We start from the raw sequence: 14,589 nt of genomic DNA, 5'->3' as shown, positions 1-14,589 counted from the left end.
CGAGCTGCTGAAATATAATACAGAAAACTAATTCATTGATAATATTATATACGTAACAAACAGCGATGGGTCATCACACTAGGAAATTAATTTCCACCCAGTATCACCTTACTTCGGAAATGAAATCACATTCCAAAAACGCCTGCTATAATATCACAAGCTGTCAACAGCATATCCGATAAATCGTGCAATATTATGTTCCCGATATTACACGGTAGGGCTTCAAGTAATCGGTGTCGATTATAAGGGCACGATCGGAAATCTGTCTAGTGGGTGTCGTTTACCCGCCATGTGCGATTCGCGATGTAAGAACATATTGTAAGGCCGTGTTTGCAGTGACATCCTTCCTGTAAATAGTTGTCATTTTATGGCAAAGATCTGTGATGTCAAATCAATTCGAATAAACAAATTATGTTTGTCTTGTTTTATGGAATAATAAATACATTATCAAATTAAGGCATTTTAATTTTTAAGCTCCTATAAACTCGTCATAAAACGTAACATTTACTTACGAAAAACACCTGCCTACATCTAAATTTAAAATGAAAATATGATTGATGTACCTACTACTATACTCGTACGTACTACGTACGTACTACGTATGTACGTACTACTATACGCGTACTCGTTCAACATTCCTTACAATCAGGGTTGCCTGGAAGAGTTTGCTCTTGAGCTATTGCTATTATTTAAGGCCGCCTTTTCGTGCATATATGCCCGTGTGTTATTATTGTATAAAATTATACTCTAAGTTTGTTTGCCCTGGTATGTACGTTAATATTTACTTTGGAATCCGTCATAACGTCTAACAATTTACAAATCGTAAATAACAAAACCAAACATATTTGAAAGCCCTACATCGAAGGTAATCCCCTTTAAACTGTAATCAATGACATAATATCACAGTAAGCCTGCATTATAACACGAAACATGTCATTTGTCGTGATATCGATAAAGAATTTCAATAAAATAACCATTTTTATTATTATATTTACTTGGTTCATTTTATATTAATTTCTCATAAGTCTTGTTTCAATCAAGTTGACTGTAAGATATTTCTAACAATATAAAGTTTATCATCATTTTTTCATAACGTTTGTTACTTACTAACTTTTGATACAATATTATTTATTACAAAAGCTTCCTATAAATCATCTTCTGCTAGGTTTATCTTAATAGGAATCCTAACTATCGTGACAAATATAAAAAACTAGCGGTCCACCCCGGCTTCGCCCGTGGTACATATTTCACAATAAAAGGTAGCCTATATTCTTTCTCAGGGTCTAAAGATTATCTGTGCCAAATTTCATCAAAATCGGTCCAGTAAAATGAAAAATTATGAAAAAGTATCAGTATGCGTGAAAACCATACATACATACATACATACATATAAACCATTCCTCTTTATAATATTATATAGTATAACAACCTCTAAGGGTCCATCTTACTACTACTACTTTGTAACATTCAGTAATCAATTATTTTTACCCAATTATATGACCTTATCCAACCCGTAAAACTACATAAAACTAACCACATAGTACATATACCAAAAATAGCCACATTACACATTCAAATAAATAGTACTGAACAAACAGGGCTATAAAAAAGCCACCCTATGTCAAACTATAAAGAACTCTATTATTCTCGCGATAGCAGTGATAAAAGTTTTCATACATTGAATACTTTTACGAAATTGGTTCATAATTCATTGAATAATGGCAGCACACGACGGTTCTCAGGCTTGAACGAGTGGTAATAATAGGCTCGCGAATGTCTGGGGTCAAGCCTTCATTTAATTTTAATCTGACGACAACCGCATATTACAGGCTTAAGGTCGTGTCTAACGTATTGTGAAGAATATTTTTCAGCGGAATTTAAAAAAAAATCTTAACGGTATTTTTTTTATTCTACTAGTGAAAAATATGCAACATGAAATAAATCAAAATTCAATGTTATAAATCAAAATGCTGAATAACATACTGAATTACAGACAAAGGTTTACAGGCGTATCTATGAGGAAATTCCAAACATGATTAATGTAATAAACAACCCGACTGAAAAAAAAAGCAAGTACAATATCTTCGAAGGAAGAAATATGAAATTCAGGAAATTTTCAATAAATAAAGACAATAATTGTAACTATCTAATATTCTTTCAGTATTTCTACATAATATGAACAAATTTAGACGTAGAGTACACATATAAAGGAAAATTACTAAGAATTAGTTTTCGAATTACATTATTATTGGCGCAACTGTATATACCACCTTAATAATAGACTTAAATGCAAGTTTCATTACTGTTAAGCATAACTTGCAATTTCCTAGAAGGAAAAAGTGTTCAGTTTACATTCATTTTACTAGAATAAAAATAACATTCAACTGTTTATTTGCCAAGTACAAATTACTTAAAATTAAATTATGAAATAATAATGTTATTTTTAGCTTTTGCAATTAACTTGATATTTTTAGCCTCCGTCAGTTCAGAGTTAATAATTATTCGTATTGAAAGGGTATTTTAATTTACTTCATTTATACTTGAGTTAAATTTACAAATATTACCTTTAAATTATTGTTAGAGAAGTGACGAAAATGTGATTAAAATAAACAAAACTACAATTCAAGAATTCCCCATAAATTTCAAAGATAACTATTATCTTTATATCGAGTTAGAAAATTTGCAACATTAAATTTGCACTTCCAAAACATCGTACCCATAAGTAATATCATTAAAATCTGATGAACAAAACGCCTACAAAGCTAATGTTGTGTCATTATGCAAACTGCCTTATCGGGACTTTGCTTGTATCGGCCCTTATTCCTGATGAAATTTGAAACCATAAAAGCCCAAGCTATCGCGTGCCCAAACAATATTCAATTAAAATACCGTATGCAAAGTAACTATTAAAAGTTAACATGTATCGTAAATGGTTTTATTGGAAGTTAATTTAGTTCATCATTTGACTCTAAAACTTAAGTTACTTTTTCGAATCATCATTCGTTTTATCATCATAATATATAGGTATTTGTTAAAAATATGTTGCAGTAACATCTACCTAAAAAACTTCATAAACAAGCTAGATAATATTATGTCATATAAATAGTACTAATGCACCAATCCATACTAATATTATAAATGCGAAAGTAACTCTGTCTGTCTGTCTGTTACTCAATCACGCCTTAACTACTGAACCAATTTGCATGAAATTTGGTATAGAGATATTATGATACCCGAGAAAGGACATAGGCTACTTTTTATCCCGGGAAATAGGATAGGTTTTATCCCGGAAATCCCACGGGAACTGGAACTATACGGGTTTTTCTTTGACTGCGCGGGCGAAGCTGCGGGTGGAAAGCTAGTTCGTAATATTTTCGCGATGCCGTGGAAACTTAATTAGTTTATAGAGTTAATAATAATGCTTGTATCTATTAAAGTATCTAAAATGTGAAATAAAATTTTACATTTACATCCAATTTCAATTTTAGTTATAATTCAAGGTTATTTATTCATATTATAATAGGTTGACATTTGTATGATAAGCGGAATATAGAAATAAACGAAATATGCTGATATTTATTTTGGTACACTGGTAGTTAGTATTGTAATTTATTATTATTATACTTGACATTTGCGATCTTATCTATCAATACTATGGGGCGACTGTGTCAACAAGCTACTGTATTAAAAGCAAATTTAGGTATTTTAGTAGTAAATTGTATTCACTCACACTACTCAAATGTGTAAGGGAATTCATGACAAATGACTTACGTTTAAAACTCACTATTCTCAAAAACAATAAAAAATTATACAAAAAAAGAGCGTGTGCACACGTGTCAGAAATGAAACTTATTTGGCAAGATATTGATTTATTCATGACGTGCCGGTATTGCGTGGTATTGCCATGATGTGTCCTTGAAATTTTACTCTCAACGTGCCTAAACCAGTTTCAGTTCAAAAACTTTATTGACATAATAATAAACACGACAAAAGAGTTGTTTTATTTGTCTTTTCGAAACAAATAATTGCTCTAATTAAAGATATACATATATTCTTATAATATTATAGTAGGAAAAAACTAGAATAACGTTATAATAGGATTTTCATAGAATCCATCCACTTAACGAAATCGATCGGAAATCAGCGCTAATTTCGTTCATCACATTAACTCGTCCATTCATTTGCGCAGACAAGTCTAATGAGATAATAAGATAAATTACTGGATATCTATTCCGAATAGAGTTCAACTCTGATAGCTTCTTTATTTCATGCTATATGAGGAGGTATTTATCCATTATGTATGGAGGAGACACCACGAACAAAATCTGTGCGCCATTTTTTTGCTCTAACTAAGTTTTAAAAATGATTATCTAGTTAGGTACTTACCGATGAAAAGTTATGTTAGTCACTTTTCCGTATTATTTGTATTATTTGTGCAATATCGTAACACACACGAAGGCATATTTGATGCGTTTCACTTTAAAACAAATAAAAAATGAGCGTGCAGTTAAGCCATATGGCTTATGTTGAGCGGAACATAAGTGATGTAGGCGGTGTCGTCTCCTTATGTATATCTCAATGTATTTATCTTCATATTTATTGATAACTGAATGATCAAACGTTATAAGGTCTTATTAAGTTTATGTTCTTACCTTTTTACCGGTACAAATTTGAACGCAATTTGAAAAAATACGTGTGGCACTCGAGGACTGCCGCGGTAAATCTATTGCATAGCATTGCATGCTGTGCCGGTTGGAGTGGGTGTTAGGTTTTTTCGTTACGGAATTTTTTTGGTCGCCGCGCTCAAAGTCTGACATAAAAGCTATAGCTTAAAAATATACAACCTAACGATTCCACTACTATGTACATTATGATTTCGGCGTGGTTAATGTTTGAAGAATGTCCTTCTATTTTATTTTTCTTCTTTAAGCGGCCAAAATAAATATCTCCTATTGATATGAACGAAATGATACATCTTTTCGATCGATTCGCCGAGTGATTCTAGTGAAAGTCACGACGATACTTATTTCCAGGAAGTCCTCCCAAAATCCCGATCTGCAGAGAAAATTTAAAGCTTTTTAATGACAGAGATAGAACAGCTAGATTAGATTGAAGTAGTTGGAATATAAAAATCTATGAAGCCAAATATTTTACTTTTCTAACAAAAATACCAGTTTTCCAGGAAATATTCTACTGATTTAAATCTCCTTAATTCTAGAACTTACTATGGAAAGCCCCGTCACGATGCAATAATTGTTAAACACGCAAATCCAGTAGACACGTAGTGGAACTTCGAACTGATGTAAAGATGTTTATGCACGAGATTTTGTTATTACACCATACGATTTATTTATCGTACGATATTTTTATCGTGCTCTTAATACGCGTACAAAAAAAATGTATACATAAAGGAAAATATAACATAAGCGGCGCGATGAAAGGTTTTATATATTAACTTAAACTATATGAAGTGAAATCGTTTTATATATTTCAATATAAACTTCCCAAAGTCCTTTATATTAGAAGTGAACAATCGTTCCCTTAGTGGCCGGCCCTTGGGAGCAAGGAGCAAATACAATTCACATCTATTGATTTAACTTTGGACAAGTAAATCAGTTTCTGGTCCCTTTTGGTCACCAGAACGTTCTAAAATATTTTCTATTGTCTATTAAGTTTTAGTTAATTGTAATGGCTGGTAATTTAACTTGAAAATATTATAAAGAAATATAAGAGATAAAAACCTAACCCGTTATAATAACGTTCTATAATCACGATTAAACGACTGTACACTCAAAGACGGACGGCAATCATATGCAAAATATATCGAATAGTAAACTAATATCACTATAATTATAACTTCTTGACTAGGTACTTATCAAGAATAACAAATTATGTAACACAAACCATATACTGTTATGTATGTAAAGACGACCATTTTTACAACAAAGTCGTGAGGTATAAACTGCTCAATACGTGTCGGGCTAGCCTATTGTAAGTTGCAAATCAGTGTTGCAATCAGAACTGGTGTGGACAGCTGTAAATTTGCTCCGAACTCGAATATTATGGTGTCGTTCTCAATGCAGAACGCTTCGCTATAAAGGTGATTGGTTCCGGGGGATTGGAAACTGTGGTCTATGTTATTGCTGTTAATCGTGTGGAATATTAATCTGGAACAATCTTTAATAGCTGAGGAACAATCTATAATATTTTAGAATGGGAAAAAGTGAAGAAATTGGGACATAGGACATGAAAGGCTGTTAAGCACTTTTACAGATGGACTTTTTTTGCAATCGATTGATATAGGTATCATGTAATAATTGTATCACCTTGTATATTTAATAATAATAAGTATGTTAAGTAATTACTTACCAAATTTCTGAAATATTGTGATAATTTTATATTAACACTATCTGGATAATCTTAAATAAATTTGGTGCAATTGTTTTCATTTAAAAATATCAACAGTTACTATACTAAGAATTAAGAAATTCAGAACCTTACTCCACTGAGTCGCACTTATGTTACTAATTAAACATTCTTACTTTGTCACGAATACAATTGCTGACTTATCAAGAAATGCTAATTCAACCATCCGCTTTTCCTTCATTCGTTATCAATCGGTTATTACAATTCCAAGGAATGCCTCTACACATTTATTGTGCAGTAACGAGCTGTGAGCAACATTCCAAGTGAAATGTCTTGTAAGATCTTGTTCATGATCTTTGTTGTGCTCAACGTTATATTTGTTGCTAGCGAAGGTTTGTTTCCTTTTGTTATATTATCTTGTACTCTTCATATTATGATGAGCAAGTTATCAAACTTTGTGAAATTACACTGTTTTATCGTTATACTAATACGTTGATACTTATTTATTTATTTAAACATTTATTGTACCACACCAATTTACATTACAATGTACAGTATATACTTATAGTTTTATAGATGCGAGGTAAAGTACAAAAGGTGACCTTATCGCTTAAAAACGATTTCTTCCATTCGATTTCTTCCTACTTACTACCTTTGTATGATTGAAATCTTTCTGGTAGAATTGCTGAACTATAGCTGAACATTGTGCTTTGTATTTTGATAATAAATAATTATTATAAGGTGGAATAAAGGACATACATTGTTTCAAATATTTCAAAGTGCAATACAGATATGAACTTATTTTTTATAAAAACACGAAAAAGCAAACAAATCTTATCTAAACGGTAAACCACCTTTTAATTGCAACTAAAATTATCATATTATATCATAATAATTGAAGAAACATATCAATATACATATATAGCATTTTTTTCAGACCTTTATAGCAATACTAAAGAGAGTTACATAACAATTTTAACAGAAGAATACTTTAACATATTCAAAAATCTACCTACAATCTTTGAATATTTAGCCGTACTAATGGGAAATGATCATAAAGACACAGTAAAAGATGATGTTACAGAAACAAATGAGAGAAAAAAACGTGATATTAAAGATGATGAAAATGATATAAGTGATGAAGATGAACTTGATAACTTTAATGTTGGTGATATTCTTTCCTTTGATTCAGCATTTGCACCAAGATTAGGACTAACACCTGAAGAAATAGTGGAACAAATTCATAAAATTGAACACGAGTTAGAAGAGTATAACAGTAATTGTGCAGCAGATTGAAAAATAATGTATTTTTTCAATAACATAATATATTAAGCACTAATTGTTTTAGTGAAAATCATCCTCCAATTAACATAATATGGTTTAAATGCTAGAGAAGTCAGAAATTGAATGAAAAGGTACGAATTGGTTTCCATTAAGAAAATTGAATAAAATGATAACTACTTTTACCATTATTATTTTACCTATAATAGACAAATATGCTATTCAGTCTCTAGTCCATAATTAATTATCATATTACATACTAGAGGTCCGCCCCGGCTTCGCCCGTGGTACATATTATTTCGCAATAAAAGGTAGCCTATGTCCTTTCTCGGGTATCAAAATATCTCCATACCAAATTTCATGCAAATTGGTTCAGTAGTTTAGGCGTGATTGAGTAACAGACAGACAGACAGAGTTACTTTCGCATTTATAATATTAGTATGGAATATTCAATAAATCGTCATCGTCATCGTCATATTCTATATTTTTAAAACCACAAAATAGTCTTCCATAAAAAATTGCTTATCGCATTTTTAACAATATGAAAGATGTCGCAATTATCACATGTGCTTTATTTTATCGCCGTTAATTTATCACAAAGAATATACTAAAGAGTTTAATCGGAATTAAAGAGATAGAAAATTGTCCGTACAGCCTTGTCAGGGTAATTTGGGACAAACGCTTTTACAATGGTAATTGGCTTTGCGCTATAATTTTTTTCACACAGGAACGAAATTGTGTTGACTTAATTAAAAATGTTCCGGCCGAACTAACGTGGAGTCGAATTGAATTGGTTTTATATTAAAAAAAAAATTTAAACGAGTATCGATACAGCGTATGTGTTTAATTCCTGCTTTTATAAATATGGTAATAGTAGGTAATATTACATACTATTTCTGATAGTAGTAAGACACTAGCATTCCGCCCGCGGCTTCGCCTGCGGTGTCGTAAAATTTATACACTAAAACATTCCTTGAGAACCACTAAAAAATAATATGTAGATCTCTGCAGCAATTTTTGAGTTTATCGCGATCAAATTGTCAGATGCGGTGGGTGCCTGTTTCATATTAAGTAGTTAAATTGTGTAGAATTTATTTAAATTACCTTCGACTGTTATCTGATTATTATCTTTATTTTTCAATAGTAGCTTAGGTCCTCTTAATCGTCTGCGGACGCGGTTCTACCGATACCCGCGGCCACGTCAATAAAGCGGCACGGCGGAATACAGTGGAGTTTAGTCGGTAGGTCCCTGCACTCAGCTGGGTGAGTCCGACATAACCCAGGGCTCTTTCCCCGAGTGCCCTGGGTATGCCTAAATGCATTCTCCACTATAATTAACCCAAAACACACTCTCAGTATCGTATTATTATCATACTATTTATATTTACCATCACACTAGTCCTCTAATCTCTATAACATCATTGACTTTACGTATAATACCATTGAAATCCTATTATAATTGCAGTCTTCTATTGATATTGACTTAGCCAAATACGCAACAAGTGAGCCTAGCACGCACTGGTATGAGATATATACAATACGTTGTTATCCAAAGCGCTATTTAGTACAATAATTAGTGCTTTGCCATGCGGATTCACTGATTGTTCAGCAAATATGTGTAATGGTTTATTTAGTGCATTATTATAGCGAGTGTTTGTCTAGTTCCGTTTATTTTGTGTTCGACGTGTATATTTTAATGTCAATAAGGCAATATGAATTGTGAATCGAGTTAGAAATATGTAAATAATTGAATGATTATTTAGGTAATGTGAATATTTAGTGTACAAAAATAAATTAAATTTGGTTTACCTATTTTCCCTTGCGATTAACCTATGATAACATAATATCTATACTAAGATATAATCACGATATAATATTATAAAGCTGAAGAGTTTGTTTGTTTGAGGGCTCTAATCTCAGGAACTACTGGTCCGATTTGACAAATTATTTCGGTGTTAGATAGTCGATTTATCGAGGAAGGCTATAGGTAATATACCTATCATCTCGCTAAGACCAACAGGAGCAGCTAGCACTGCGGGTAAAACCGCAGAGTACAGCTAGTTTTCTATAAAATAAATCAATTTCCTATTGATACATAGTTTTATACTATCTGTTCTATCTATTCATGTTTAAAAGTTTCGCTGCTGAATATAAAACTACTAAAGTTAAAACTTGCCCTCATTTTGCCCGGAACATTGGTAAAAGAACCATCAATACACTTGTACTAAGAGTTACTCGCACAAACCCGATACGCCTGCATTTTACGTGTGAAAAAACTACGGTGAATATACTTTTGCGTAGTCCAAGTAACATGGGACTATGATTTTTTTACCTGTAATAAGTGTAAAGTATAACCAGTGAGCATGCTATAATTCCTTGATTACATATTTATAACTGCTGCCATAGAGCGTTGATAGTTGATACCTGCCCCCCTAGTCAAGTGGCTTTCTGTTAGCGTAGCGTTCAATAGAATAGACTACGAATGTATGAGATTGACGTAAGCTGTAGATACGTTTATCTACAGCCTACGTCAATCTCATACATTCGTAGTCTATTCTATTGAACGCTACGCTAACAGAAAGCCACTTGACTAGGGGGGCTGTTGGGTGAGGCGGTCAAGAAAAATGGAATTAAAAATGTATCTAGATTGTGTTAAATTATTTTAATTTCCAAATATTGTTTACCATTTTTTCAAGACTACAATGGTTATAATAGGCTTTGGCTACCAAGCGATTCCTCTCTCCTGAAAATATGTGAAATGTGTTTTTCGTCACATTAGAAAACATTGTACAGACAACATAGCACGTCATCCACATACTGTTAAATGTTGATGATGATGATGAGTGCTACATTTTCTAACCACATTTCTTTTTTTTTTTTAATCTTTATTTTATTAACGAGGGTTTGATCAAACATGATCACGCCATGATCATGCCTTCCTCATTGGCATTACAAACAATTTCGTAAATAAATCTAGCTTCCTTAGAAGAAGGAAGCGCCAAAAAAATATTAACATTGCCCAACAATCTAAGGTTCAACTCAGAAGCAGATCTCTCAAGTCTCAGCCTCGTTCCGGACCACATTTCTTACATAAACACCTAGAAATTAAAGATTGTAATAATTCTATACGCGATTTATTCATTATATTATTATCCCGACGTTTCGTATACTTTGCAGCGTGACCACGGTCTCATAAACCTTTCAAATGTCCCTTTACACCTTCCAACATGGTCACCAACCACGCACTCATCACGGAACCAGGAGCGGCGCGTAAAAGCAAAAAGTCCGCTCAATTCATAGCGAGTAGATGAAACCGCTTTTAGGTCACAGCTAACGTTACAGGACTCCTGGTGATTGAAATTAATTTTTCCATTTTTATCTGTACGTATCCGTGGGAGATAAAATTTCATGTATGTGGTAATTTTGCTATTTTATATAGGAAGTACCTATTGTTATGGAATAAATCCCAGTGAAGGGAATCCTAGTGTGGGAGCAAGGGTTTTCAATTTCTATGTACCGATCTTATATTTTGGGAATAGAGTTATTGTTTATTTAAATAAATAAGAATGATTGTATAGGATGTTATAGGGGACGTCTTCTAACTCAATATGTACTTACAGAGGTAAATTAAACATTTTGGTTGTAGAAAATAAAAGTAATATTTGTTTATTTATAAATTATACAATACAATGAAAAGATTGACTGGGACAATATTATGTTTCTAGAAAGAAAGCTCGCTTTATAATGAAATATGATTCTAAATTTTTTTTTGTTAAAAATATAATCTTTATGAATATATTCAGATACTTTTCTAAATGTTTTGTATTATTTTATTATTTTATCATTATTAAAGTTAAAAACCACTTTGTCGTAATTTTCAATAGCATTTTCTTTATTTAATTTCAATTTATAATCGATTGATAAAATCTACAATTTCTAAGACATTTAAACAACACCCATTAGAAAACATAACATGCACAAATTCGTATGTTTAATAGAATTCTCGCATCTCATTTACAATATCGCTTCGAAGGTAAAAATCGTACGTGGCGTACATTGATAAGGCCCGGTTCGTACATAACTTTAACGTTATGTGTGTACGTGTTACATGTTTATGTTATCTTCTCTATACTAATGTATGTGGGTTTTGTTGAGTATAGTGTGCTATTTAATTTTTAAGTTTATTTTGGCTTGATTTGTAAAACATTTTTTCGAAAAATCGCATACTTTATCTTCCTCCTGTACAGTACAGTTTGTTATATAAATACAATAATTTTACTATCATTAATAAACACTTTTAGTATTTTCCACAATTCTATTAATATTAGTGTATAGTTTATTTTTCTTCAATCATAGATTTGTAAACAAGTTACTTGTAAATACAGATTTTTTAATACACATTTAATCATCTGAATTAAAAAAATAAAAAAATAAAATAAAATTTATTAGCAACTTCAAATATAACATTACAATATTGCTCTGCCTTCTAAACTAGGTAATTACCTGTATCTCAGAAGGCAATGCCTTCCCTTACAAATTCCATATTACATTATATTTGGCAAATTAACAAAATAAATTTTAGTGACTAATGATGAAAGAATACAAAGTAAATGAATTTATAAACTTAGCTTAAATATATAAACTAGCTTTCTAACACGATTACAAACATGAGTGATATGGTCTTTCCAACTCAATTTGTCATCTACTAGTATACCCAAGTATCTTATAGATGTAGCCCTAGTTAGTGTCGCACAATTACATTGACTTAGTTGCCCTCTATTACATGGAAAAGAGTGTAGCCTGATGGTTAAACTTGTGGATGGACCGTAGGTGGCTGTCTTTGAAAAACAAAGATATTTCGTTTTAGAAATATTTAATGTGAGTAAATTATCCTCAAGCCAGCTTGTGACATTTTTCAATCCTCTCTCTGCTTTACTGTAAGCTTGTTCCCAACTGTGACCGAATTATTGATTATAATCAACAAATTTTATTAATCCAACCATCGACATACAAACCTACATTATATGTATATTACTATTTCTTTATATAAAGCCTCGTTTACACAGCATTAAGACACACACTATCCAAATTAAAACTTACAATGATAAGCATAACTGATCAGTACAGAACTATAGGGTCGTCGCTCATCCGTGGCACAGGAAACGTCGCCGGACATCCGCGACATGTGTACCGTGCCTTATACATTCCAATGTTCGATATCCGTGTTACCGTACCGTATTTTGATTTTAGATTTTAATATTTTTAAAGTTTTCTGTCATAGTGTGTGTTTTTTATTTGTGTGTATATTTATCCTCATCATTCACTATTACCGAAAAATTTTATGCAACGGCTTTAATAAACAGTACAGCGTTTAAATTATCTAAAAAAATACATTTTTTTTACTTTTTTTTTAGTTTACCAATATTCAGCTACTATACTTACATAGAACAGTACTAAATTACAGGACAATGTCCTTACATACTAATAATTGTAATAGAAATTCCCTTAACTGGTATTAAATAAAGATTTACACTCACGAAGCGGTAAATGTGTGAGGGACATTCAAGATTCAATTAGAGTCTTTATCAGTTGGAACAAATCCGATTTATTGGATAAGGGTGAGCTTCCATTGACGTCTTTATTTCTTATTTCACACGGTTTTTAGTATAAGAAATTGAATAAAAACCTTCTACGAAAGTTAATCTTTTCGTCGTTCTGTACGTATAACGGATTGTAATGAATTCTGAGAATAGATGAGTAGACCGTTTCCAATTTTTTTCGGTGACGTGAGTCACATTAAAGCATTTTACTAGCACGATTGTGTCCATGTTATTAACCACATTATATTGATACTAGCTGCGCTCTGTGGTTTCACCCGCGTGGCTCCGCTTCAGCTGTTGGTCTTAGCGTGATGATATATAGCCTATAGCCTTCCTCGATAAATGGGCTATCCCACAATGAAATAATTTTTAAATCGGACCAGTAGTTCTTTAGATTAGCGCGTTCAAATAAACAAACTCTTCATCTTTATAATATTAGTATAGATTCTTAAATGAAATGAACCTGAGCAATCTAGAGTCAGTCAAATTAATTGTGAGTGTTATAATACTATTTATTACCTATTTAAATATGCAACTCAAGATAATTTTGTTTTCTTTTTTAGGATTATTACTATAGTTTTCAAATTCTAGTAACTAAAAATTACAAACATTAAAAACACGGGCAAAAATGCCGAATTGAATCCAGCTTCATCGTCGAATCTTTTCTATTTCATGTTAATATTATGTTAATATCGTAACAGCTTATAGTGAACGATCACCTTAAGCTTTCGCTACCGGATGAAGTCTCGATAAATATCAATTAAGAATGGTCACCGATCTATTGTCACTATGGACTCCCTAATGTGAACTTGACCTTAAGTTCAATGTTATTAAGTGACATTTTTCTATTGTAACTGTATTAGATACATTACGTATTCTTTTTATTTCAATGGACATCAGTAGAAAATTATTTAGTCGGTATAAATTGATGGCAGATACGACCACTTTAATAATTGTCAATAACCTCATCCAACTTCAATAAGGAATATTCTTCTTTTTTAATGTCAATTGTGTTAATGGTTTCTTGTTTTAAAAAGTTGTGATGGTCCTTCTTCCCGAGAGATAGAGATAGATAATATGTTACATTGTTTTGTTCAAATGAAATAAACATGTTACAGTACAATGCATATCAGTATGGTAATGTGTCAGCATCAGTAATTGGCCTGATATGATCAGATGTAACAATTAGTATATTAACATAAAGCTGTACAATTAGACTGGACAACATTACGCACTGTTGGGACTTTGGTTTAGCGTGGTATAAGGTGGTATGTCAACGAAAAGTCAAAAGTTCCGGTTTGCAAACAAACAAGGTATTATTCACTCTCGTTTTATAACTATT

The 14,589-nt window shown here is 31.9% G+C and overlaps 1 protein-coding gene and 1 long non-coding RNA gene across 2 annotated transcripts in view; one reads left to right on the top strand and one right to left on the bottom strand.

The window, feature by feature from the left end:
* The window catches only part of LOC149482038 (uncharacterized), a 51,654-nt gene that overhangs the window by 23,753 nt on the left and 13,312 nt on the right, over positions 1–14,589 (bottom strand). The window lies entirely within an intron of this gene.
* Positions 5,945–8,478, top strand: LOC149482039 (uncharacterized). Its single transcript, XM_089704203.1, has 2 exons — positions 5,945–6,758; positions 7,304–8,478. The coding sequence occupies exons 1-2, from the start codon at positions 6,695–6,697 to the stop codon at positions 7,660–7,662; spliced, it is 423 nt and encodes a 140-aa protein (XP_089560329.1). The 5' UTR covers positions 5,945–6,694; the 3' UTR covers positions 7,663–8,478.

This window comes from Colias philodice, chromosome 15 (assembly GCF_061535455.1).
Source record: "Colias philodice isolate Cphi_HAF_F1 chromosome 15, ilColPhil1 Martin Lab GWU primary, whole genome shotgun sequence".
NCBI classification, from domain to species: domain Eukaryota; kingdom Metazoa; phylum Arthropoda; class Insecta; order Lepidoptera; family Pieridae; genus Colias; species Colias philodice.
Note: the sequence above shows the minus strand (reverse complement) of the source record. Positions and strands in the feature narration are given on the sequence as shown.

Coding starts and splice junctions, on each gene's coding strand:
- LOC149482039 (XM_089704203.1), top strand. CDS start 6,695: ATGTCTTGTAAGATCTTGTTCATGATCTTTGTTGTGCTCAACGTTATA. Junction 6,759..7,303: donor TATATTTGTTGCTAGCGAAG/GTTTGTTTCCTT, acceptor CATTTTTTTCAG/ACCTTTATAGCAATACTAAA.